Genomic DNA, 27095 nt, shown 5'->3' with positions numbered 1-27095 from the left:
ACCTTGATTGTATGGCAGGAAATTCACCCCAGGGATCATGTCAGTCACCCTGCTAGACAGGGGCCCAGAGAAGTAAATATTGTGGGAAGTAATATCCAGGGAATTGTTATGGCTAGGCTTGCATAGGCCCTAGAGCCGATAGCCTAGTACCAACCTATGAACGTATTGAAACGTCTTCCCTTGACAAATAATATTCAGTGTGAGTGTAGAAGTCTGCAACTAGAGGGCAGCATTACATTTTGTTTCCACAGAGGCAAGCTGGAGCAGGTAATAAAAGCCAGAGCACTTTTGCAAGGCTGAACGTTTTCTGAAAGCATACAAGCTGTTCACATCTGGGAGGGGAATAAAAATAAGACAAGAATAGACTGTAATTAGTTTAAGTAGGAGCACAGGCTGCGACATGTTTCTCTGTATGGGTAACTGCATTTTTAAGTTAGTTGATGCTTGTTCGGGCAGCTGTCAATTTGGGACAGTTCCTTTCAGAAGGGTTAAACATCATTATTTGAAGGTGTACATAATTTTATGTATATATTTTAATAGGTTGTGGGGGTTATTCTAGAGGCATTTTTTTTGTTTGAGTTTTCATTGAAACAAAGTATTGTAAAATGTGAAATACTTTCAAATGGAAATGACTAAAAGCAACTGTATAAAGGATGACCCTGACAAACAGTGGGTGCATGTAACACAAAAGCTGGAAAAAGTTTAAAAAAGGTTGTGTGTGTGTATATATATATATATATATATATATATATATATATATATATATATATATATTTGGTGATTTATGGAAATAATTGAGCATGTGAAGTTAATAAGAAAAAATTTCCAAGATGGATATTCTGCAGAATGTCAGAGACAAAGGAAACTGGGAGTGCTTATGCTAGTTGCTAGAGGAGCTGCAATAGTGATAGAAGAGTGGCGGAAAATGGTAGAATTGTGGTGGTAAGGGACTATTGGCAAGGGTGGAGGAGGATTGTGCTGGCTTGTATTTATGTTCCACCTAAAACTGCTATTAAGGAGCTTAAGAAATTTTTGGGAGAAGAAATCCACTTTCAGCTGAGAACATTAGCTATACATGGAGGCTGCAACTTTGATTTGGAACAGTGAGTATGTATGCGGGAGACCTAGAAAGGAAAACATAAAAGGGTAGATTTTTGAAGAAACTTATGAAAATGTTTTATGATGGACATGAATTCAGTAGTAGCAACTCAGAGAATTTTCATATCCCCAAGGTACAATAACTGAGCTAGACTACACAGGAAATATATTTGAGTATCATGTACATTTTTTTTTGAAAAAGAGTATCATGTACATTGAATTGAAAGCTTCCACACACACAGCTATTTCATGTAAAGTGCCATTAACAGCTAAGATAAAAATGCAGGGTAAAAAAGTAACAATATGACACTGGGGCTTCCCCACCTACCTTTTAAAAAGAGAGGAATTTAAGGAATGGGCAGTAAACGTTAATCAAGAGTCAGAGAAGATAGCTATATATTCTGAAGACATTTCTAGTGAGAGATGAAATGAAAGGAGTTTAAAAATAGGCTAGAAGTATAAATGTGGTTAAGTAATTATTTAAAGGAACTGACAAAGGTTAAAGTATTGCAGAATAAGGGGAATCTTGAGAACAAGAGTAGGCACAACTGCAGAGTCCTAAAGATAATAGTGGAATATCTGGATAGTATGCAAGAGTTTAGAAAAATTGCAGTTGAGCACAAAAACTTCTTTAGCACAAAGACTTGGGCAATAAAGTAGAAAGGGTTGCTGCCAAACTTAGGGTAACCTATATACAAGAAAAATAACTATTGATCTTGTGGCGCTATTGGAGGTGTTTTGGAAATTTTATGAACATTTATATAAAGTAGAGAAATGTGGAAATCAGAGTACACAAATGGAAATGCTTATGGAAGACTTAAGTATACCAGGTTTGGATGTAAAAACGTGTCAACAATTTTGTAGTTGAGAAGAGGATGGGATAAAATGGTATAGTATAATTAATCTACAGGAAAGTTTCCAGGAATAGATGGAATTGCTGTGGAAGTTTGGAAGCTAGGAGGGAAGAAGGGGGTTAAAGTTCTGTAATGTTTTAACAGTATTTTAAAATGTTTTAACAGTATTTTAAAAGGAAGGAAAGTACCAACATCCTGGAGAAAAGCTGTGGTGGCTGTAATACCCAAGGACTGGGAAAAAAAAATCAGATCCAGCTTCATATAGGCCCAGTTCAGTTTTAAATGGTAATTATGAAGTGTAATGGCTAAAAGAATGGCAAGGGTGTTGCTAAAATTGAGATAGATCAGTGGGGTTTTGTGGAGGGGAGGCAAACATTGGACATTAATAAAAAAAAATGAACCTGATGGAACCAACATGTAAGAAAATACTGCTGCCGTTGGTGAGTTTTGATGGAGAAGAGCATTTGACAGAGTAAGCTGAGGTTTTGAGTAGGGCAGTGGAAGCATCTGCATTCCCTGATACAGTAATTAGGAGGATATATAAGGGATAAGAGGCAAACATTTAAATGGGAGGGTTCCTCTGACAAGTTCTCTGAACAGAGGAACCAGGGAGGGTTGTCCTTTTATCTTTTTATATGCTTTATATTTAGCCATTGACAAAGAAAATAAACTCAGAATTTCAAGGATATGATTGGTATGGTAATCGCGAACAGATGGCTTTATTTGCAGACTATATTTTGTTCCTGATAAAGCCAGAAAGGGACATCTCTGTGCTGTGGAACATTCTGAGACTGCTTCATGTCTTTGGCCTTTAAAATTTTAATGAAGAATAAAACAAAAGTTGTATATGTAAAACTATGTACCCACACCATGAATTGGTTCTGCAGTATCAATATATATGGGGGCACGATAAAATGAAGTGTTGAAGAGTATGTATTAAAATTGTTATAGCAGCTAAGGATATGTGGGAAGAGACCAAAAAGATGATACAAAAAATGAGAATCTAAGTTCTTGTTTATGGATAAGATGCAAGCAGTGAAAAATGTTAGTCTCTTCAGTGTGTGTGTAGATAAAATATGTAGATCAGGCGTATTTCATCAGCCAGAGGGGATGATGTGGACAATTAAAAGTTCAAGTTATTTATCTGGGAGGGTAAGAGGGCAAGGGTCAAGTGGGATAAGTTGATCTAGTGCAACAAGGTGTTTTAGGATTACTTGATTTGAAGGTATTTTAAAGCTGCACTACACAGTTAAGGCTCATATACATAACATAAGCAGAAAGTAGAAGTGGATAATTAAATGGGGGGGGTCAGGAAATAAGGAGATTGTGGGATTTGGGATGCAGATCCTTAAGTAGAATAACAGACATGGAAAATGTTCATAAAGTAGCTAAGTATTCTAAGAACTAAGCCAACACAAGAATGGAGAAAGGAGATCCTGCCAGTAGGGGATGACTGCAATTAGGGGTGCAGCGAATAGGCCATAGGGGGCTGGAATTTATTGGAGAAAACTGGTAAAGGAACCAAGGTATTGAGTAAATGAGAGAGAAGCAATAGTGTGGGAAGAGACCAAGACGACGTTTGAACTGCAAGCTAATAGATTGCCTTCCCTAACAAGATGGATATCAAGAGCGTAAGCAAAGGGAAGAGAATAGGGGGAGCCTAGGTGCAAAACCTGCTGTAGTAAGTTTTTAGTTGAATGTAGAAAATGTGCGTGGTTACTACAAGAATCAGATGAGGTTAGAAAGATTGGAAAGTGATTGTTTCCTTGTGTATTGCTAATACAATGGGAGGATAGATGTTTGGCAACCAAATATGCAGCAAAGTCTAGCAGATTTTTGCTTATAATAGTTTGGACAGGGATTTTTATACCCCAAGCAGACGCTCATTGTTTCCTTGGGTAGATGACACATTTTGGAAGTGTGATGGCAAAGAGGTAATGGAACATGTTTTGTGAGCATAATGACTTGGTAGTATTTAAAAATTCTCTGAAGAGTACTGTCAGAAATACTAGGTGAGCAAATGGGTGTAAGTAAAGAAATTATTTTTTTCAGCTGGGTACAGAATCTGAATTGCTTAGACATAGGCCCCTTGTTAAGTTTAAATATGGTGGCTGCCAAGAAAGAGATTACTAGAAAATGTCAGTCTAAACAAACTATTTGAATAATGTAGTATTGTAACAGGGATAAGTGAACTTGGAAGTGCAGCCTTGGAAAAAGGGTAGGAGCGAGTTACATAGAAGTTCAAATTGTAGGAATACATGCAAAATGTTTTGGAGGAGGAATGAGGTTTAAGGGAAGGCAGGAATTGAGCAGTTTGATAGTTGTACAAAAGGATATGTGATGTGTAATGTTTGTAACTGGGAACATGTTAATCAGGGGTTTTCTTTTATATAACTGTATGTTTGCCAATGTCTTAAGTGATCTCAAAGGTGTTGGAAAAAAAAAAAAAAAAATTTTAGAAAAAACATTGCTTACTCCCGCCATCCCTGGCACAGTCTTCATATCTTTCTTGCTGCATGTGTAGTCAGTCAAATTGTATTCCTGAGGACAGATTAAGTACAACGTATGCAATTTCCTATTTATTTTACTTTTGTATTGGTAGCTATTGTTTGACACTGGTGCAGAGGCAGTTGTTAAATTTAGTAACTACCTGATCTGTGGTTCCACATAGATTAGATGCATTCTTTTTTGCCTCACACCAGAAGATATGAATTCCTGTCCTCTTACATGTTTACCCTGTGGGCAGTCTTTTTGCCAACATCTTTTGAAGTTAGCCCTCAAACAAAGGGGGGGGTATGAACCTGGTGCATGTTTGCTGTTGTGTTTTCTAAGTATCCTGGGAGCCTACCTCCTAAAAAGATGCTTTTGGAGAAAAGGAAGAGAGGAAATGGAGGATGTCACTTATAACTTGGGGGTGGGTGTAGTTTTTCTCTATTCTGTACTTGCTGAGGGACTTTTGAAGCCCTAGAATACTGGCTATTACTCACCAGAAAGATACCAGAACTGCAGGCCCTCTTCTGTTAACACCCCTTTCTAGTTTTCCATAAGGACAGGTAGCACTCCACACCATTTCTACCTTCATTACCCACAAGTGGTGGTGGAAATTTCTCAAGTAAAACATTTAAACACCCCTGTATTCTTCCCTACTCCACAGGTAAAGGGGATAACTGTCTTGAATACCCTGAAAATACATAAGGCAGCTGAGAAAATTTGCCTAGTTATGAAGGGTAGGCAGTCTAATTGCAAAGTTGATCATCTGAGTGACTGGTTCACTGCATCTCCTTCTGTTTACTTTTCCCATATTTCTGTACCAGGTGTTGAGTCCATTGGACAAAGCCTCAGCAGCCACTCTTGCTTCCCTCAGGGCACACGTGCTGTCTGCCATCTTGCAAACATCTGCCTTGTCATCTGTCTACACCTTCTCAAACTGTTACTTGTACATAGTTCCTAGACCACAGGCAGGATTTACCCGGGTTGTACTACCACGCCACCTTCAAACTACATCCTCTCGGGCCAGCCACACATTCTTTCTTAATGTCTGGGAATCTTTCCCGGTGCTGTCACTCCTACATCAGTGAATGATGGAGTGAAAACAGTACAGTTGTATTGGAAATTTACCATGCCTGCAGTTTACATTCACTGTTGCAGTAATATTTCCACTTTCCTTCCCTTTTTGTTCCCTGTAGGCATCCTGAAGTTCAGATGGCTGTCCAGCAACTTACAGTCTTAATTTCCCCCTCTGCAAGTTGCCCTAGTATATGATGAGGGAGTTGGATGGGGCATCTTTCTGGATGGGCTATTCTTGGGAGCCCATGCTGTTGGAATGTCTTGTGCTGAGGTCTCAGCCCAGACCCTTGGAGGTGATTGGGCAACAGTGAAGTAAAACATGTTATAGATGCCCTACTTGTATCACAGATATGCTGGCATCCAAATAAAAGGACATCTCACTCCACCAGGGCTGCATCTGCGTCTGCAGCTTTTCTCAGAGGTGTTCCTACCAGGGACATCCTAGAAGCTGCTACTTGGAGTTCTGTACATACTTTCACAAAGCAGCATAATTTGCCAATTTTCTCTAAATCCAGAGCTTGGCTTTGCCACTGCTGTCTTGCAGGGCCTTATTGCTGGCCCTAATGCTATATAAACTCCTCCTCTCCAACCATAGCTTTGGGATTCTACCCAAATGTAATGACTGCAACAGTGAAACATTAAGAACATAGTACAGTTGTGTACACTAACCATAAATGTAGATTTTCGAGTGTATTCACTGTTGCAGTCCTGGATACTCTCCCTCCAGCCCCCTACCAACTTTTGGCTATACCTCTACTTTCCTTTACTATGCTTAAAAGCCTTTTTGGTGTATTTACTTTTTGTTGGAGGTATATCTGTGTGTTTTTGTTTGTTTGCTCCCCATTTGGAGGGGGGGCACCTGACATCTGGGGCAAGAAAAACTGATGTAATGACGTCGGCTGCATGTTTTATACCCCTGACGTCATGGAAGAAGGGACGGCAACTGACGCAGGACCCAAGACTTTGTTAATCAGGCAGACTGAGGGCAACCTGCAAGCAGATTACCCAAATGTAATGACTGCAACAGTGAATGCACTCTAACATCTACATTTGTGGTAAGTGTACACAACTGTACTTTCCTCTGCTTTCTTACAAGCTGAAGGACTTGTTTGGGTCTGGGTCCAGGGCTGCTTTGCAGGTTCCGGCTTTAGACGACCGATCTAAAACCAACTGAATTTCTTCTCAGGAGATTGCCTCAGTGCAACATCCACGGGATTTGACTGTCCACGTGCTGGCCTTAGTGGGGATTTTGCCATTAGGCCTATCCCTCCCAAACACAGGCCTATCAACATGGCCTAGTTAGGTTGGCTGAAGATTTAATCTCCTTGATTAAATCCACATGCTTCCCTCTCCCTGAATTTTCTAGTAAAAGTGATACCCCCCCCTAAACACACACACACACACACACACACACACACACACACACACACACACACACACAAGCACCTTTGCTGCCCTTGTCATGAGGGCTTTGAACTGCCAGTTTCACATGATGCATCAGGAAACCATTTTATACCAGATGAAACAAACTGGGAATTGAAAATAGGACCCCTCAAAGGAGCTACTGCACTAATGCAGTTCTTGTTCTCAAGTCGCTAAGCATTCCTTGCACTGCACTATGATGCTTTGGAAGCTTCCAACAGGGCTGCAACCACAGGCTGTCATTAGAAGGTGTGCCTGACCTGAGTGAGCAGTCCCTCCCTGAAGATTTCAAATCCAGTCTCCTGGATGCTGTTTTTGTCTCCTGGATGCTGTTTTGGGCACAGTTTCCTTTTGGCCCCAAGGTTGACAACATGCTTGAGGAGTATAAGGCCAAGTTCATGCAAATTGTCCAGGACTTTCTTCAGATCCGACCTCATTTTAGCTGCAGTTATCCTACCAAACACTGGTCCTTTCCAGCCTCCCAGTCTAAACCTAGACATAGGTGACTTCAAACAGAAAGAAGCCAAATGCAGCACCAGCGTCCAAGATGGTGGCAAGCAGATTCCAACAGACCTGTGGGATCTTGCCTCCAGGGATCTAGCAGTGAGCAGTCATGATTCTTCCATGGTACTTCCTTTCCCCCTCCCTATCCTTCCTGTCCCAGGTTAGGACGACAGCTGTACCTCTTCAGAATTAACCCTCATTACCAGGGATCAGTGGGTACCAAGTCATTCAAAGAGGTTACAAACTCCAGTTCATACAGCCCCAGATTTGATCATATTTACCAGATATCCAAAATGCAGAGGCCTTAAAATACAGCCTCTGTGCACCCAATGCTCTTTGGAGCCAGTGCTAGTTTCATTACAAGGAAAAGGTTTTTACTCTAGACTTTTCCTAGTCCCCAGAAAAGAGGGTACATGGAGGTAGATTCTGGACCTGTCAAGACTTTGCCAACTCTTGCAGGTCACAGAATTCAAAAACTACTGACCATGATCTCCCCCAAAGCCTTCATGGTAACCTTGGATGTTATGTAGTCCTATCTCGCCTACATTCTTACCCGTGGGTTCGGAGCTGAATATCGGCTGACTCTGCCTATTTTACTAGCTCAAAAGTTTCTGATTGGCTGGGCTAAGAGGGTATCCCATGGTACCCTGCTTCGTAGCCCCAGATCTTGTTTGCCGTTTGTAGAGCTTGGACGTGGTCTCGCTTGGCTGTGGCTAAGTACCTCTTTTGACTTATTTCTCTTGTACTCAAAAGCTATTTTAATAGCTACATCTTGCTGCTGTCGCTGTGATTGTGTTTCTTGGTGTTTTTGTGGTATCACTAACTGTTCCCACGGGCTAGGCCCGTTGTAGTTAGAGGACCTAGTCCTCCCTTAGTGAGTTGTTCATGTGTTTGTTTCCGTATTGTTTAAGAACCGTTTTAGTTAGAGGTTCTTTCAGTGGTGTCATTTGTTGCTAATTGTTTAGGGCTTCGCTCAGTCTGTGTAGTACTGTTTGCAGTGAACGTTGTGGGCTTTCCCGCCCGTTTGGAAGTTTAATTGTAGTGAACGTTTTGGAAGTTTAACACTTTCTCTACAGTAACAGATAATGTCTAAGGATCAGAAGGAACATAAGCCTTCTGACTTTAAAAAGTGTTCAAAATGCGGATATAAAATGTCCATCACAGATGGGACACTCTGTATGTTTCTACTGCCTTGGAGCCATCCATTTACAGGAGTCGTGTAGCTTTTGCCACGCCTTCAGTCCTCTGGTGCTCCAAGAGGAAAAACAAATTGATTTTAAAGGGACTGCTAAAACCGTCTTTTGAGGAAGCTATAGATTCGGCTTCCAGCTCTGTCGAAATCTAAAGCCTCCAAGTCCAAGAAAAGGTCTCCGGCTCCATGTGCATCTTCGGAGCCTCCGGAGAAGATTACTATACTGGACTCTGCTTCCTCGGCTCCACTGTCCTCGGGGCCGCAGGAGGTATCTGTGTTAAGTGAATCGGCGTCCGCTCCGATCATCCTCGAACCCATTCGGAGCCGGTCGCCTAGTGTGAGGCATGGTTCACCAGATAAGAGATCCCAATCCCCATCCATCTCCTCCAAATCCTCCAGGCTTTCTGATTTGGATGTGGATAGAGTAGTGCAGAGGCTCTTACAGTCGTCGGTGTTGGCTAAATTGTTTTAGACTCCGACCCAGTTGGCTCCGGAGTGGCTGTTTAGATTCCTCCTCCAAGCACATCCTTGTCAGAGCCGGTATTTTCCGCTTCGAGTGATGATCTTGCGCCGGCTCCGATAACCCCCCCTGGGTTTATCTGTGCCGACCTCTGCTCCGACCATGTCAGTCCCGTCCACAGGTTTCGAAACTCTTGTCTCCTCGGTCGGGCCTGAAGGGGATACTTCGGAACATCTTTCGGTTTAAAGTCTCCCACTCGGTGCATCGCCTTGGAGGTCGGTCTTCGGACTGGGGGGGGCTGCCTTCGAGGCCATGCGGAGCGCGCTGGCCAGATCGTCAGCTACATCACTCAGGTCGGTTATTTCATCCCCTACCACTCCGGCGAGAGCTTAGGACACTCACCTGTTATTGGACAGTAGAGCACCAGGCCCTAAGGACACCTCCACGAGCGGTCCCCCACTTTCTGAAGGTCTCTCAGAGCCAGTGCCTGAGGAACCTCCCAGAAAGAAGTTGTGGAAGAGAAAGCACATAGACTCCCAGGACAAGTCTCTCACTTCCGATACGGACCTCGAGGTATCGGAAGGATCCCCCAAGTCTTTCTCTGATGATGTTTCCTTCTCCGATATCCTGGAGATACTGAAACAGAGAGGAGACTGGCCTTCCAAAGCCCCTTCCGAGGAGGAGTCAGTATTCCTTAAGGCTTTTGGTGCTCAACCCTCCGCCTCTTGGGTGTCTCCACCCTTCGATGAACTTCTTGACCTTATTTGTCGAAGGGTATGGGAAAAACCTGATTCTGTGGAGCCCGTACCCAGGCACCCCAACAAATTTCTCTCCGCCCCTCAGGGAAAAGAGTTTCTGTGAAAGGGAGTCCCTGTAGATGCCATGGGGGTGGCGGCAGTCACCCAGAAGGAAGTTGCAGAGTCTTCCTCGTCTGTCCATCCTCCTAACAAGGAGTCAAGGACTATGGACCGGTACGGGAAGCGTACCCTGTCTTCAGCCGCCTTCACTTTACGGCTGCTGAATTACTTGTCCCGTTTCACTCGGCTCCAGAGAGATCTCCATAAAGAACTGGGAGATGCTCTTGCGGGTACCATACCTGAGGCGGTAGCTCAGACAGTTAACACACAGGTTTCTACCCTCAACTCCATCGCAAACTCGTCCATGCGACTCGTATCGTATGCGGCAGAGGGAGCGAGTAGGGCGGCCTGCTCAGGGGTAGCCCTTAGAAAGCAAGTCTGGCTGCGCCTGTGTCACTTCGCGGAGGCCTTCAAGTCTTCCTTCACTGATGCTCATTTTGATGGTTCCTCCTTGTTTGAGACCAAAGTGAAAGACACCCTCACCAGGTGCGAGCAAGAGGGAAAGACCCTGTCTGCCGTAGGGGTCCGTGTTTCCCTTCCGTCTAGGCCTTATCCCAAGGCCCAGCGGGGGGTGGGGGGGTATAGTTCAAGAAATCACATAGGATGTTTATCGTGCATACAGCTGCAGTCATAACAGATGGGTTCTCCTGCCGTCAGGCGGGGTCCTCTGTCGGCCGAATTCCAAAGTCTAGGTCCGGCGTCGGTTGTCATCGCTTCTTCCCTGACAGTGCAACAGGGGTATAAAAGAACCAGCCGACACCATTTTCTTCAGTCTTTCTTGCCGCGCGGTGCCCGAAGCAGAAGCAGTTCGCAAGTGCCAGTCGGCCAGCTCCTAAAATTACGAGAATTTTGCAACTGAAGTCTTCTTGAAAGCTAAGAACCCCGTTTGGGAAACTTTTCTTGCCTCAGACCGATGTCAGACAAAGTTAATAATTGTATTTCATGTGGGAAGCAAATACCGCATAAGGATTTTCATTCCCTCTGTATTCCTTGCTTATGCCCAGACCACGACGTCTCGGTGTGTCGTTTTTGTGCTACATTCAAACGCACCATTAAGCGTCGGGCGGAGTTCACCCAGCATTATTTTGGCAAAAAATTTAACTATATTATGTCGTCGGATACTCAGACTCCAGTTTTGTCTAAAAAAATGCAGAGATAAGGACCGACACACTAGGTCCGTGGCCTCTACCGACACCACGCCAAAGCCGACTACAGGTGGTCCGTTCTCAGCGAGGCGCCTACGCAGCCCCTGACTACACTTCATTGGCGGTGTCTTCTGTACCCGAGGTCGCAGGCTCCTCAGCCCACACCCCGACTACAGATACCGAAGCCACTCTTGGTGGTGAATCTCAAAATGTAGACAGGTCTGCCTCCTCTCAAGGTGTCTTCAGACCTTCCTCTTCTTTTTCCATCAAGGCTTTCACTAAGTCTAAAAGCAGCCATGCATTCTAAGAGACAAGCTACACAGGGCCCTTCTCCAGGCCCCATGCCTAATAAACAGATGCTTAAAATGGCTGAGGATTTAATTACTCTTATCAGGGGCTCTCAACCCCCCTCCGGACAAAAGGCCCAGAGTGGAGGAAGAATCCCCCTCCTCTGAGCAGGCCTCCATTATATCAGAGCACTCTGATGAACAGGAACATTCTTACTCCCCTTTTGAAGATTCTGATGCAGAGGAGTCCATTCCCTCTGTCCCCCCCCCCCCCAGAGGATTACTCATTTGGGGAAACCTTGCATACCTTAAGGGAACACTTCCACTGGGAAGGCCAAGAGTACTCAGATTCCAAGAAAAGGCTTAGGGATTTTCTCTTGCTACCTCAGCACAGGCCTCTGGCTATACCTCCTGTCTTAGACATACTAGATGATGTGTACTCGGAGGCCTGCCATAACCCAGATTCTTTACCTCCAGCCCCAGTCAAGCCTGACTGGTACTACCGGGTTCCTGACTCTCACCAATTTTTATACAAAAGCCATGCGGCTGACCCAGAAACTATCTCGCAGGGCCCCAAGGGAATTAAGGCCTCCACTGCTAAAAATCCATTACCTTCCGAGAGAAATTCCAGATCCTTAGAAAGGTGGGGAAAAAAGGTATATACCTCGACCACCTTAACCATGAGGGCATTAAACTGCCAGTTCCATATGCTAAAGTACCAACAGTTTCTGTTATCACAATTGAGAAGTAAAATGTCACAACCTGAACAACCAGACTTGGAGTTGCAGGATTTGATGCATAGTGCAGAACAAGTGGGTAAACATACCTTGCAATGTGGTTTTGATGCTCTAGAGGCCTCATGTAGAGCTGCTGTTACAGGATCAGTCGTACATCGACATGCCTGGCTCAAGGAACAAACCTTACCAGATCATGTCAAAGCTAAATTACTAGATGCCCCTCTTCAAAAGGATGTATTATTTGGTGTTAAAGCTGAGGAGGTATTAAAGAAAATGGAGGAAAAGGCTAAATCAATGCAAACAGTGAAAGATTTTCTACAGGTACAACCTCCACGTTTCAGTAGAAATTGGCCTTCCAAAATTTGGTCCTTTCCAGCCATGGACAGACCCCAAAGAGGTAGATACAGGCGCCCAAGGGGCAGAGGGCAATCTCAAGGATCGTTTAGAGGCAGACAATGGCAAGCTCCTACACAGAGGTGGTGAGGATAGTTCGCAGCCATTCAGAAAGCAAGCCCAATGACTTCCCCTTTGCATGCCAAGCAAGGCTCAAATGGCAGCACCCTTAGGCGGAAAACTGGCATTATTTTCAAAAAAATGGCATATTGTCACAAAAGACAAATGGATCCTGGACATTATAAACAGTGGCTACAAATTCCATTTTCACACCCTTCCAAAATGAGAGGCATGCCAAACCTGCCACACAATCAAAGGGCAGAGGCACAGAGACAAATTTCAGATCTCATGGACATGAAAGCTATTCAAGAGGTACCTACTCACGAACAAGGTCAAGGTTTTTATTCCAGACTATTCCTGGTACCAAAGAAGGGAAAAGATTGGAGACTTATTTTGGACCTATCCATCCTAAGCACATTTTTACTCGTACCAAAATTCAAGATGCTCACTTTACAGCAGCTTCTTCCCATGCTGGGCAAGGAGTCTTGGCTGGTAACATTGGACCTCAAGGAGGCATACCTGCATGTCCCAATCAGACAAAATTGCAGAAGATGCCTCAGATTTCTTGCAGGTTCAACCCATTATCAATTCTCTGCATTGCCCTTTGGCTTGTCTACTGCGCCCAGAGTATTCACGAAATGCCTGGCATCAGTAATTGCCTACTGCAGACTTCAAGGGATACAAGTATACCCATATTTGGACGACTGCCTGATCCAAGCGGACAGCAAGCACATACTTCTGAAACATCTGGCTTATGTAATAATGTTGTTGAATTCTCTGGGATACACAGTCAACAAAAAGAAATCAAGGCTAATACCCTCTCAGAAAATAATTTTCCTGGGTGCCAACTTGGACACAAACACCCAGATGGCCTACCTCACGCCAGAGAAGCAGGGGCCACTAACTCAATACTTCAGAACACTAGCAATTTTCACCAGGCTGACTGCAAGGAAAATCCTGCAGGCTCTGGGATTCATGGCATCTTGCATCCTACTAATCCCATGTGCAAAGCTGCATATGAGGAAACTTCAATGGTACCTGAAAAACCTATGGTCTCAACACAGCCACAGTTTGGAAACAATAATACCACTAATTCCATGTCTTCAACAGGAATTTCTGTGGTGGGCTCAAGCATGCCAAACAAACACAGGTCTCCCATTCTGCAAGCCTCAAGCAAATCAAGTCATCACAACAGACGCCTCGGACTACGCCTGGGGGGCACACATGACAGATCGGTGCATTCAGGGCAAATGGTCCCAAAAAGAAAAGCACCTTCACATCAATCAAAAGGAAATGCTAGCAGTAATAAATGCTATTATAGCTTTCAAAGACCTTCTGCATCCAGGTCAACTATTGATAAGGACAGACAACACCACAGTAATGTGGTACATAAACAAACTGGGAGGAACCCATTCATACCCCCTATGCAGGCTGGCCAAGTCACTTTGGAACATGGCTCTGGAATTACAAATCGAACTTCAAGCACAGTACTTGCCAGGCAAGGAAAACACGCTGGCAGACGAACTAAGCAGAAATATGACACATGAATGGAAGTTGCATCCTCAAGTTTTTACAGAGATAATTCAAGCATGGGGAAGGCCAGACATAGATCTCTTTGCCTCCCACAAAAATCGCCAATTGACAAAATTCTGCTCAAGGACTTTTCATCCAAAGGCCTGGAGAGTGGACGCTCTTTCAGTTGGACAACAATGACAGTTTATGCCTTCCCACCTCTTCCTCTGCTGCCCAAAGTTCTATTAAAAACCAGAGCAGACAGACCAAAGATGATTCTCATTGCTCCAGACTGGCCAAGACAACACTGGTACCCACTCCTGAGGAGCCTGACGCATTCCCCACCATGGACCCTACCTCTAATGCCTCTTCTGACTCAGCACAGCTTCAAAACTCTTCACAGTCAGCTGAAAAACCCAATCTGGTCGCATGGAAGATTCCTTAACATCACAACAGACCCTACTCTCCAAGGAGGTGCAGGATATCATTTTGGAGGCCAGAAGGCAGTCTACTAGAAAGCTTACTCCGCAAAATGGAAACGGTTTTGTGCCTGGAATGAGAAAAAGGGCCAGAATCCTGGAAATCTGAATTTACCTCAAATATCACAGTATCTAGCTGAGCTGCTAAGCAGTGGGCTTTCATTCTCCTCCATCAAAATCCATGTCTCAGCCATTTCTGCAGAATACAACACTGATCCACCTTTATTCTCACCCCCTCTTAAGACAGTTCCTCAGAGGGGCTAAGAATATAAAACCCCCAAGGAAACAACCAATTCCTGCTTGGGACCACAATTTCATTCTAGAAAAGCTGACCTTGCCTCCTTTTGAGCCAGCTGCCTCAACAGATTTGCAATATTTGTCCTGGAAAACAGCTTTCCTTCTGGCTATTACCTCAGCTCGTAGGGTATCGGAATTACAAGCCCTCATGGCTGTACAGCCTTTTATCATCTTCCATCAGGACAGAGTTTCCTTACGAACCAACCCGTCCTTTATGCCAAAAGTGGTATCCAGGGTAGCTTTGAATCGGGCTATACACTTGCCTACCTTTTATCCTAATCCTTAAAACAAAGGGGAGAGATTACTACATTCCTTGGACATCCACAGACAACTGCGTTATTATTTGGACAGAACAAAGCTTTTCAGAAAATCAGAACAGCTCTGTGTCCTATGCTATAGGAGCTCAAGGGAAGCCAATTTCCAAACAGACAATCTCAAAATGGATAGCCCACTGCATACGCTTTTGTTACTCTTATGGCAAAACTGTACCTGCAGGTATCGGATCTCACTCCACAAGGGCCGCAGCTACCTCTGCAGCTTTCCTCAGAGGAGTTCCTACCCAAGATATTTTGGAAGCAGCCACTTGGAGTTCTGTGCATACCTTCTCCAAGCACTACCGCCTACCATTATACTCCAAAACTAGAGCAGGCTTTGCCACTGCAGTCTTGCAGGGCATCCTGGCTCCTCCTAGTTCCACCTAGTGCGTACCACCCCTTTCTTAGCTTTGGGATTCTACCCATCTGTTATGACTGCAGCTGTATGCACGATGAACATAGTACAGTTTTGTACTTACCATAAATGTAGATGTTAGTGCTAATACAGCTGCAGTCCAGGTTTCCCTCCCTCCTTCCCCTCTTGGGACAGGCCTATTGCCCAACACCTCCTCATACAACCTGATTGGGGTATTCATTTATGGCGTATTTGCTTGCAACTACTGTATTCTGATTATATGGCATTGCTTTATTACACAAATTTATGTATTGCCTTCCTTCTGGGGGCACCTGACATCTGGGGCAAGAAAAACTGAAGAAAATGGCGTCTGCTGGTTCTTTTATACCCCTGTCGCACTGACGTCAGGGAAGAAGCGGCGACCACCGACGCCGGACCTAGACTTTGGAATTCGGCCGACCGAGGACCCGTCTGACGGCAGGAGAACCCATCTGTTACGACTGCAGCTGTATTAGCACTCTAACATCTACATTTATGGTAGGTACAGAACTGTACTTTTTTTTCCTGCCGCACAAGGTGAACCCCCCTCCAGACGCAGGGGAGGGGGGAGTTATTCAGGGAGACATCGCCCCAGAGGCAGAGGGAGCCCCTGCATTTCCGAAGACGGCGACTCCTTCCGTGGTTTCCCCATACTCTCATTCCTGAGGGTGTGCCTGACTGTGCTTATCCGGAGCCAGTCGGGGGGTCGAATCTCCTTGTATCCGGAAGCCTGGGAAAGCATCACCCAGGACCGATGGGTATTAAGGATAATTTCCAGAGGTTACCTCATTCCATTCTCTTCGGTACCCACTCCAATAAGAAAAATCCCAGACGTTCCACCCAGTCGAAGGGATCAAGCAGCCTCAGAGATATCTCAGCTGCTAGAGAAAGGAGCCATCCAACCAGCCCCCTCAGATCAAATCGGATTAGGGACTTACTCAAGATTCTTTTTGGTGCCAAAAAGAACAGGGGACCTGAGACTCATACTAGATCTCAGTCAACTCAACAATTACATACACAAGTCCAAATCCGCTATGGTCACTCTACAATCCATTCTCCGATTGTTGGGAGAGGAAGTATGTATGTGCTCCATCGATCTCAAGTATGCTTACTACCATGTCAAAATGGACAGGGCATCCAGGAGTCACCTACGCTTCCGGCTGGTAGCCAGTCACTTCCAGTTTCGAGCCCTGCCGTTTGGTCTCACCACAGCCCCCAGGGTGTTCACCAAGTGTATGGCAGTGGTGACGGCTCACTTGAGACGTCAATGATTCCAGGTGTTTCCGTACCTGGACGACTGGCTCCTCACCGCCCCCACCAGGCATCAACTAATTTAGACCAGGGACACTACCATCAGTCTGTCACCAACTAGGCATAACAGTAAACTGGAAAAAATCTGCCTTATTGCCCTTACAGCGTGTCACCTTTATAGGAGCATAGTTGGACACCATTCAAATCAGAGCATTCTTACCACAAGAAAGGATCACAGGGTTGCAACAACAAATTCTCACGCAGATGCCCCTGAGACATGCGAAGGCAAGACTGATTCTACAACTCCCAGGTACCATGGCGGCGACTATCATGTTGGTTCCTCTAGAGAGATTACACATGAGACTTCTTCAATGGCTCCTCTTTGTCCAATGGTCTCTCCAAAGACCTCCGCTATCCCATCCAATCTTAATGACAGACAGATGCAAACAGGACCTCCGTTGGTGGCTGTGCACCAACAACTTGAGGGGGGGAAAGCCCTTTGTTCCACCTGTCCCTGTTGCCACGGTGACCACGGACGCCTCCCAGGTGGGGTGGGGGAGGGCATTATCTCGGCAGGACGGTCTTCAAGAAGTTCTTCCTCTAGGGACTATTGCGATACACTCAGACAACATGTCAGTAGTGTGGTATCTCAACAAGCAAGGGGAAACCCGATCTTACCCACTATGCAGAGAGGCCATGCGCGTGTGGCATTGGGCAATAGCTTCCCAACAGTTTCTGGTGGCAACGCACATTCCGGGGAAGACCAGTGTAATAGCAGACAAGCTAAGCAGGGCAATCCTTATGCCCTACGAGTGGTCCCTGAATCGCCTGGTTGCAGAGCGAATCTTCAGCAGATGGGGTCAACCTTGCTGCAACCTTTTTGCCTGCCCTCTCAATGCGAAATGCAGCAACTACTTCTCGCTGATCCCCCCACCGGGGGAATCGCCCAGGGACACTGTGCTCACAATTGGCCCTCCGGTCTGCTTTATGCTTTCCCTCAGTTTCCCCTTCTCTCAAGGGTGATTCAGAAAGCACAATCTTTGGGAAGCAGAATGATTCTGATTGCCCCACACTGGCCTCGTCCGGTATGGTTCCCCTTCCTTCAACCTTACATTGTGGATACCCCTTGGATTCTGGAACCCCTTCCAGATTTACTGACACAGTTCCACCCCTCTCTGAGGACACTCCGGTTGACAGCCTGGCTACTCCACTTCCATAGTTAGTCAGATGTCACAATTTTTCACAGGAAGTAATCCATATATTATCGTCCTCATAAACCATCCACTAGAAAAATCTACTCTAGCAAATGGAAAAGGTTCTCTATCTGGGCTCATTCTAGAGGCATTGATCCCTACACGGCTCCAATTGATTCGATTCTGGAGTTTTTGTCTACGCTGTTCTATCAAGGGTCTGCATCAGCCGCCATCAAAGTTCAGCTGGCGGCTATATCAAACTTCCATGTGGCCAATGAGCCTAGCCTTATGGCACACAGACTATGTAACGCATTCCTTAAAGGTACTCTATTACTTCGTCCCCCAGTATCCCAACCTGTCATGCCCTGGGACCTCAGTTTTGTTCAAGCCCTCACTCTTCCACCATTCGAGCCTGCAGCTTACCTGCGAGTTAAAATTCTTGTCATGGAAAACAGCATTTTTAACAGTAATCATTTCAGCGAGGCGGGTCTCTGAGATTCAAGCCCTCTCCATCAAACCCCCATATTTGATCTTCCATAAAGATAGTCTCTCTGGGAAGGAATGATGGGTTTGGTCTAAAAGTGTCTTCTGTGTCTAATATGAATCAGTCTATTGAGCTGCCAGTTTTCTTCCCCAATTTTTCTAACAAGGCAGATTTCAGATTTCACCAATTGGATGTACATAGACAGTTACGCTTCTATCTACACCGGACAAAAGATGTCCAGAAATCTGACCAACTCTGTCTCCTTTTCGGAGAACCGGTCTGGTTCTCCGGTATCCAAGGTCACGCTCTCTAGATGGATAGCCAAATGTATTTCCTTCATCTATCAGACAGGTAAAAATTTGCCTTTTCCAGCTAAAGCCCACTCCACAAGAGCTGTCTCCTCATCCAGAGCGTATCAAGCTAGATTGTCAATGGATGATATATGTGCTGCGGCCACTTGGGCTTCTCCTCATACCTTTGTTTTTCCTTACAAATTGGACGTGTTTTCCAGGGGCAGATCTTCATTTGGCTCCACAGTTCTCAGGAGTATTTTCCTATGAGCCACCCAGGATGTAGGTGCTAGGGATGCTGTCCCACGGGTAAGAATGTAGGCGAGATAGGACTACATAACATCAAGAAGTTATGTACTCACCATAACGTTCTATGTTTGTAGTCCATCTCGCCTCACATTCTTACCCTTCCGCCTTCCCCCTGCCTGGAGGATTTGGAAGTTAGATTGTATCCTGCAGAGTCCCTTTGAATAGTTTTTGTTTGTATGGATGCGTGGTATGTATGCAGTAATTATGTTAGCAGCAAACTAGATCTGGGGATACGAAGCAGGGTACCATGGAATACCCTCTTGGCCCAGCCAATCAGAGACTTTTGAGCTAGTAAAATAGGCCGAGTCTGAGCCGATATTCGGCTCTGAACCCACAGGTAAGAATGTGAGGCGAGATGGACTGCATACATCGAACGTTATGGTGAGTAGATAACTTCTTGATCTGAAAAATGGATACCTCCACATTCCTATAGAAGAATCTCATGGGAGGTTCTTGGGCTTCAGAGCAGGTATGAGGCATTCAGTTCTTTGCCCTGTCGTTTGGCTTGTCTACTGCATCCAAGGTTTTCCCAGAACACTTAGCCTCAGTGATGGCTTTTTGCAGGACAAAGGGTTTTCGGATTTACCCCTGCTTAGATGGTTGCCTCATTCTGGCAACAGATCTAGGAAAAACTCAAAGCAGATCTGCTTATTACCCCCCCCCCCCCAAAAAAAAAAAATAAATGCTTCAGTGGCGTTCACCAACAGTACCCCAAAGTCTCACACCATACCCACAAGCAGGGATTTTTTGTGGGCTTTATTGGACTCTCCTCTTCAGAAAGCCTGCCTTCCTGCAGACAAGGTCACCTTTCTAGCTCTGTACTTAAAAAGCTCCTTGTCAGAAACTACTTCATAGCCAGATTGTACCTCAGAACCTTGGTGGCCTTTGGATCCTCATGGTCCTCCTGAATGGACTACATATGAGGAAGCTGCAGTGGTATAACAGAAATGTGTGGTGGCATCATTCACAGTCCCTCAACTTCAGAGCAAAACTTCTTCCTTGTCTCCGGAAAGTTTGCCTGGTGGGCCTGCTCCCTCAATCCAGGCCATCCCTTCAGGTTCATCCCTTAGAGCCAAAGTCTAACAACAAATGCCTCTGATATAGCCTGGGGAGCAACTTCAGCAGCTTCCAGGCTCGGGGCAGGTGTGACTCCCAGTCGAAAAAGAATGCATCAACCTAAAAGAAATAATGGCAGTCCTAAAAGGTCTGCCTTCAAAGACCAATGGAAACAGACAGTGCCGTGGTTACATGGTACATAAGCTGGGGGGCTCACGTATCTGTCACCTAGCAATGGACCTTTGGGAAGTTGCAAGCTCCCTAGGCCTGCACCTCCTGGCACAGTACCCACCAGGAGAAGCCAATCAACTGGTGGATCACCTCTGTAGGAGCCTGCCAGGCGCTCACTGGTGGCAATTGCATTGGGAAGTTTTTCTTAGTGTAGCTAAAGAATGAGGTGTGCCACAGATGGACCTTTCTACCACCAACGAAAATGTTCACTTGAAAAAGTTTTGCTCTAGGACCAAAATTAGGTTAGCCTGGAAGACAGATGTCTTCTGCTTCCCTTGGACAGGACTATTCCTGTATGCCATCCTTCCAGTACCCTTGCTCTCAAGGGTACTGCTGAAGATTAGGAAAAAAGGACCTAGGGTCATTCTAATAACCCCAGATTGGCCAGGGCAGCACTGGTATCCCCTATTGCTTAGCCTAACCAACAGAATCCACATTTGCTGCCCCAGTGAGTGTACCTGTTAACGCAGAATAAGAGCATCATTATAGACCCTAACCTGAACACATTCATATTGTCAGCTTTGATACCTTGATCCTGTGGAGGGGGGCACCCCTGAACAACAAGGTCCTGGACATTCAAAAGAAACCAGTAGACCAAGCACTAGGAAGTCTTTGCCAAGTGGAAGAGAATCTATATGGTGCAGACAAAAGGGACAAAGCCGTCAGCAAGCTCGGATTACTCTGATCCTTATCAGCTGGTTTTGCAAAAGGACAGTCTTATTCCTCTATGAAGAAAAAAATCCACGCTTCAGCAATTTCAGCCTGTCTGCCTTCTCAACCTCCTCTTGTTTCCCATTCTCTCATGAAACGGTTCCAGAGAGGGATTCTCCAATTTAGGCCACTGAGACAACCTTTTGTTCCCCGTGGGATCCTTTTTCTGGAGAAGCTCAACCCTCCCACCTTTCAAGACAGCTGCTTTCACAGAAAATTCCTGATCTGGAAGACTGCTTTCCTAGTAGTCAGTACTTCGTCTAGAAGGGTTTCAGAGCTTCAGGCCCTTGTGTGTGGAATCTTTCATTTTCCACCCAGACAGTCTCTCTGCTAAAGACTAGGTCCTTCCATTATGTTTAAGGTATTGACAGAGATTTCTTTAAAGCAGACCATGCGCTTGCCTACATTCTTTCCTCACCCTCAAAACAAGGGGGAAAAAAAAACTTCATACATGGGATGTGCATAGGTAACTCCATTACTGCCTGGACAGAATCAAGAATGTCAGGAAGTGAGAGTTTTTTTGTGGCTTTTGCCTGTAGCTCTTAGGGGAGACCAGTTTCTAAACAATTTCCAAATGGATCTCCCACTGAATCAGTTTTATTTATTTTGCTACAGCCATCATGGAAAGAAGCCTCCAGACCCTGTTAAGACGCACTCCCACTAAGGTTACTGCATCTGCTTCTTTTCTTAAAGGGGTGGCCACTAAGGGCATTTTGGAAGCCACTACTTTGTCCTCTATACATAACTTCACTGCACATCATCTTCCAAACGTTTCCAAGTCTAGAGCAGGGTTTGCCACTACTCTACTCTAATCTCCTTTCAGCTTTGGGAGTAATCCCATCAGTTAGGACTGCAGCAGCAAAACACTAAGAACGTAGTACAGTTGTGTACACTTACCATAAATGTAGATGTTAGTGCTTTCTTTGTTGCAGTATTCCTTCCCTCTGTCCTTTCTCTCTTGCCTGTGGGATTGGGGTGGCTCTTCTCTCTAATTCCAGGTTGTTCCCTCCTCGTTATTGCATACTGTGGAGTCTGAGCTTGGTCCCCTGATCTTAGGGACCTGTTAGGGGCGGCTCCGTGTTGGGGACAAGAAGGTGCTGTGATTATGGCACCTGATGACTCCTAGGATGGGAGAATTTTCTGGTAGTATGGCCAGCCAAGGGCTTCCACGGCAGGAAGCCCCAGCAGTTATAACTGCAACAGTGATTATAGTCTATATTTATGGTAAGTGTATACAACTATAATTTCTTCATGTGGTTTCTCTCTCTCTTCAGAGCACAGTCTGGTGGGAGACTCCTTGAGCAGGTCCAGAACACATCCTTCTGAATGGATACTTCGCAAGGAGGTTTTTTTCGACATTGTACATCTGTGAGATGCTCCTCGGTAGATCTTTTTGCCTCCACTCTTAACAGGCAATTTCACCAGTTTTGTTTGCATTCCAAATCGCCTGACTTGGAAAGTGGACATTGTGCCTTTTTCTTGGAGGGGAATTTTTCTGTTTACCTGTCCTTCTCTTCCTCTGCTTCCCAGGGTCTTGCACAAGATCATGTGGGGGACGCCCAGAATCTCGCTGATTTCGTTCTGGCAACGACAGCATTGTTTTCCCTTTTCACCTGGCTAGGGGCAGTCATCACAAGTTACCTCTCAGGATGGGTCCTGCACAAGATGAGGATCTCATTCACTCTTGTCGACATTTCAACTGACACTTTGTGACTGGTGCATGAAAGGTACCAAAAACCTATTTTTTGAGGACGTGCTGTGGGTTTTACAAAGCCATAAAACCCACTACTAGAAAATCCTATGTGGCTAAATGGAAACTTAGATTTGGTGGCTCAAATATGACTAGAAAGCTTTTTCTGTAAGAGTCTCTCTGGCCATTTATTTGTGTGAATTGATCAATGCTGGTTTGGCACATTCTTCCGTATAGGCTTCATTTGTCAGCCGTGTCTGCCTGTCTGAGACCAAGTCCACCTGTAGCTTCTAGTTTCGGAGTCAAACCCCCCCCAATAGAAAGACTATTTTCCCCTCTTAGAACTTTAGTTTTGTTCTTGAAAAATTGACTACCCCTTTTGAGACTGACATTTCTTCTTGCAGCATTGTACTTGGAAGACTGTGTATTACTGGTGGCTCATTTGCTAAGAGGGTTTCTGAACTCCAAGCTGTTATGGTGGTTACTTTTTTTTGGTTTTTCACAAGGACAGGGTTCTGTTTGTATCAATCCTTTCATGTCCAAGGTAGTGAATGATTTGTCCTGAAATCAGTCTGAGCACAAGTTAAATTGTGCTTAAATGCACAGGCTTCTAGTGAGAGGGCACTACATTCCGTTGATTTAGATGAGCAACTCGTTTATTACTTGGATAAAAACAAAACATGAAAGCATTTGAGCAACTTAGTTTCATTTCATGCCAGAAGGTTGGGTTTTGCAGTTTGAGTGAGTCATCTCCTCCTTGATTTCCAAGGTAATTTCTTGTTCTTTTCATGGCAAGTAGCTTTCCCTTCTTTGTGCTCATTTTACCAGGGCAGTGGCCTCTTCTGGTGGCCCCCCCCCCCCCAAGGGTGTGGATGCTAAATCCATCTTGGAAGCTGCTACTCTATCTTCTACTCTTACTTTTTACCTAACAAGTCTGTCATTGCCAGGGCAGGTTATTGCCAGGGCCATCCTTCATGGGTTTGTGGAGGGCTTTTCTCTGCCTTCCCCCTCCCATGCTTTCCACTAGCTTTTGTACTCTTTCAAGAGTAAATAACACCGCAGCTGTGATTAAGGGAGGACATAGTACAGTTCTGTAAGATCTTGCTGTAACAGTAGATGTCCAGCTTCACATTTGCACTGTTTAATCCCTCTTTCCTGCTCCCCGTTTTCTTTTACCCTACTGCTGCCCCAAGGGGATTCCTTGTATCCTTCTGATTTCCTTCCTGAACAGGCATATTATTGTTTCTCTTGGGTTGCTGTGGTTCTCCTGGGGCACTTCAGTTCTGAGTTAGGTGTCAGTATGTCGCATATGCATTTGACACCTTGCACTTATCTGACATAGGACTCCTGAAGGTGTAAAGGCTTTTGTACTGGCAGAGTGTTGGGCTATCCTCTGCAGGATATCCCAAGAACAAGGAACACTAGGTCATCTACTGTTATGGTAAGGTCTTACAAAACTGTACTTTCTAAGTATAAGTAAATGGTTACAATAAAATAGAACAAGTTCAAGGAAACAGCCTGCACTGATCCCTTATGTATGTGCATCACTTAGTGTCTGCATACCTTTTGCAGAGTTACCCTACACTGGATTGTGACTAATACAAGCAGCTTTACTTCAGTTTCTTTTAATCACGGTTAAGCAAAACCAACTTGCACTACATTGTGTTCACTTTTCCTCATTGTTCAGCCATAGAGTCAGTAAGGAGGGAGAGGGACTTTAAATTCTTTTAGCATTTTCAAGTTGGGCAACGTGTAAAACTCTATAGAGTGAACTAATTTAAATAAAAGTTTTTGTGGAATGCAAGTGGTAAAGTGACCGCATCTGTGGAAGGAATCTTGTGTATTATACTTCCTCCTGTTGTGAAATACGTATGTTTGTGCTTAATGTACTGTTTTTTTTGTTTGTTTTTTCCAGGCAGAGGAGAGCAGAATGGAGGTGGGCAGAAGAGAGAGCTGCTATTGTATGCCGCTGGAACTGGCTACAAGCTCATGTGTCTGACTTAGAGTATCGAATACGTCAGCAAACTGATTACTATAAGCAGATACGAGCTAGCAAGGTAGGCTTAAGTATAGGTGGGACTTTTTTGGAATTACTCTGTATAAGAAGGGGGAAAAAGTGGTATTGGATTTTTGTTGCTGTGCGTTTACTGTACATAAAATTTGTGCATGTAATTCTAGCGAAGCTACCATTGGCACACATGCAGACATGAAGATGCAGCTGAAAACAGAATTTCATGGTGTTGGAGAGCTGAGCAACTAATGTTAAGTTGTCAATCTCTCCTTCATTCTTGCTGGATGGATCGGCTCCGACTCGGCACTTGCTAAGCTCGAGAGCTAATTTTACCAGCTCGAGGCAGCCCTATATCCCATGATGCAAGGTGGAGACTACCCAGATCTCGTTTGCCGCTTCGCTAACGAGGTGCCTTTTTTTTTACCAGCTCCAGGTAAGTTTCTGAATAATAAGACTTTAGTCTCACCCCTTTAATTTTCATAACTACAGTTGTTTTTTGTTAACCTTAACGCTTATTTTAACCCTATTCCCGTTAGTGTTCCCTTTCCGGGTTATTTATCCCCTTTCCCTAGGTTAGGCCTTAGGCCTTCCCCTTCCTAAATTTTTTCCTGTCAGGGATTTTTTTTTTGTGTCTGACTGTGTTGTATCCCTGTTTAGTTTAGATTTTTGGATTGGGTGTTTTTTGTGTGTGTGTGTTGGTGTTTTTTTCTTGACAACTTGTGTTTCCTCGACACAGCTATGTCGAAGGACACAAAGGTCTCAGGCTTCAAGAAGTGTGACTCGTGCTGTCAGAAGATGTCTCTGACAGACGGTCACACTTCTTGTGTTTACTGCCTGGGACCTCTGCACCTGCAGGACTCTTGTGCTATCTGTCATGCCTTCAGCCCAAGAGTCCTGCAGGAGCGCAGAAATAAATTGATATTGAGGGGCTTATTAAAGCCTGAGAGCTCCCCGACTAAGTCGGCGCCGGGGAAGCCCTCGAAACCTATCAAGCCTTTGGCTGAAAGTTCCAGGCCGTCGGCTACTGGTTTATGTTCTCCAGTGTCGAGATCGGCTCCGGCCGGAGCCGATCCTTCCATTCTAGCAGTCACAGTATCGGCTCCATCCGGCGCCGATACTGCCAAATCTGGATCTCGAGCCCCCTCAGAGTCTATACGTTTGGCTCCGAGATCACCCTTGCTCTCGGAGCGGAGCCATCGGAGCTGTTCTTCTCGGTCGTCCAGGCTGTCTGATCAAGACCTCGAGAGAGTGGTGAGTAGACTATTAAAGTCTCAGGCATTGGCCCAAATGCTCCATAGCCCGTCTCAACAGACGGTAGCTATTTCACATCCACCAAACATTCCTCCTTTGACTCTTACAGAGCCGGAGCTCCTCGGAACCGTGACCATTGTAGCTTCAGAGCAGATACCACCCCTTTCGGCTCCGTCGTCCTCTGCTCCGATTTCCTCCTTGAGGCCTTCGTTGGAGGGATCCGGGTGTCTGATCTCTCTCGTCGGCTCCGAGGGGGCGAGTGGCATTGGACCCTTGTCCGACCCCGTTCTCCCTCTCGGGCTTGGTGGTGAGCTCAGCCCGACATCTGCCTCGGAGCCTTCCCTCTCGGTGAGGCCTGGAGTTCCTATCTCTTCGGAGCGGGAACCTTCTGGTCTCCCTGATTGGGGGAGCCTTCGAGGTGATGAGGAGTGTACTAGCCCCTGGGCTTAGTCAATGGACAGTTCCATCAGCTCCTCCCACTACAGTGCCTGCTGACGTCTCTTCCCACTCTCTTGCTCCCGGACCCAGAGATCCAACGCCTCAGGTTTCCCCATTGGGAATATCTTCCTCTTCCGAGGCTTCTCCTGATCCGTCAGGTGAGCCTCCGCATAAGAGGACATGTAAGAGGAAACATCTAGACTCCCCCGAGTCTATTACATCTGATACTGACCTGGATGAGTCGGAGGGATTCCCAAGGTCCTCCTCTGAGGATGTCTCTTTCTCAGACATCCTTGAACTCCTTAAGCAGAGGGGGAACTGGCCCTCCCTTAATCCTTCCGAGGATGAGTCAGTATACCTGGAGGCGTTCGGATCTCGACCCTCCACCTCCTGGGTGTCTCCGCCTTTCGACCCTCTTATGGATGTAGTGGCTCGGAAGGCATGGATGGCTCCAGATTCGGTGGAACCTATTCCTAGGAGGCCTTCTAAATTCATTACGGCCCCACCAGATAGATAATATTTGACAAAGGGTGTCCCAGTTGATGCCATGGTGGTGGCTGCTGCCACCAAGAAGGAACTAGCTGATCCTTCAGTACCTGTCCATCCTC

At 45.4% G+C, this 27095-nt stretch overlaps 1 protein-coding gene across 1 annotated transcript in view; it reads left to right on the top strand.

The window, feature by feature from the left end:
- KANSL1 (KAT8 regulatory NSL complex subunit 1) overlaps positions 1-27095 on the top strand; it is a 1638220-nt gene that overhangs the window by 675937 nt on the left and 935188 nt on the right. The window contains exon 3 of the mRNA XM_044060463.1: positions 24703-24844. Within this exon, the coding sequence (XP_043916398.1) occupies positions 24703-24844 (142 nt within the window). The remainder of the gene's footprint in view (positions 1-24702; positions 24845-27095) is intronic.

This window comes from Protopterus annectens, chromosome 2.part0 (assembly GCF_019279795.1).
Source record: "Protopterus annectens isolate FY-2018-M chromosome 2.part0, PAN1.0, whole genome shotgun sequence".
Lineage (NCBI taxonomy): Eukaryota > Metazoa > Chordata > Ceratodontiformes > Protopteridae > Protopterus > Protopterus annectens.
This window is presented reverse-complemented; position numbering and strand designations above follow the sequence as displayed.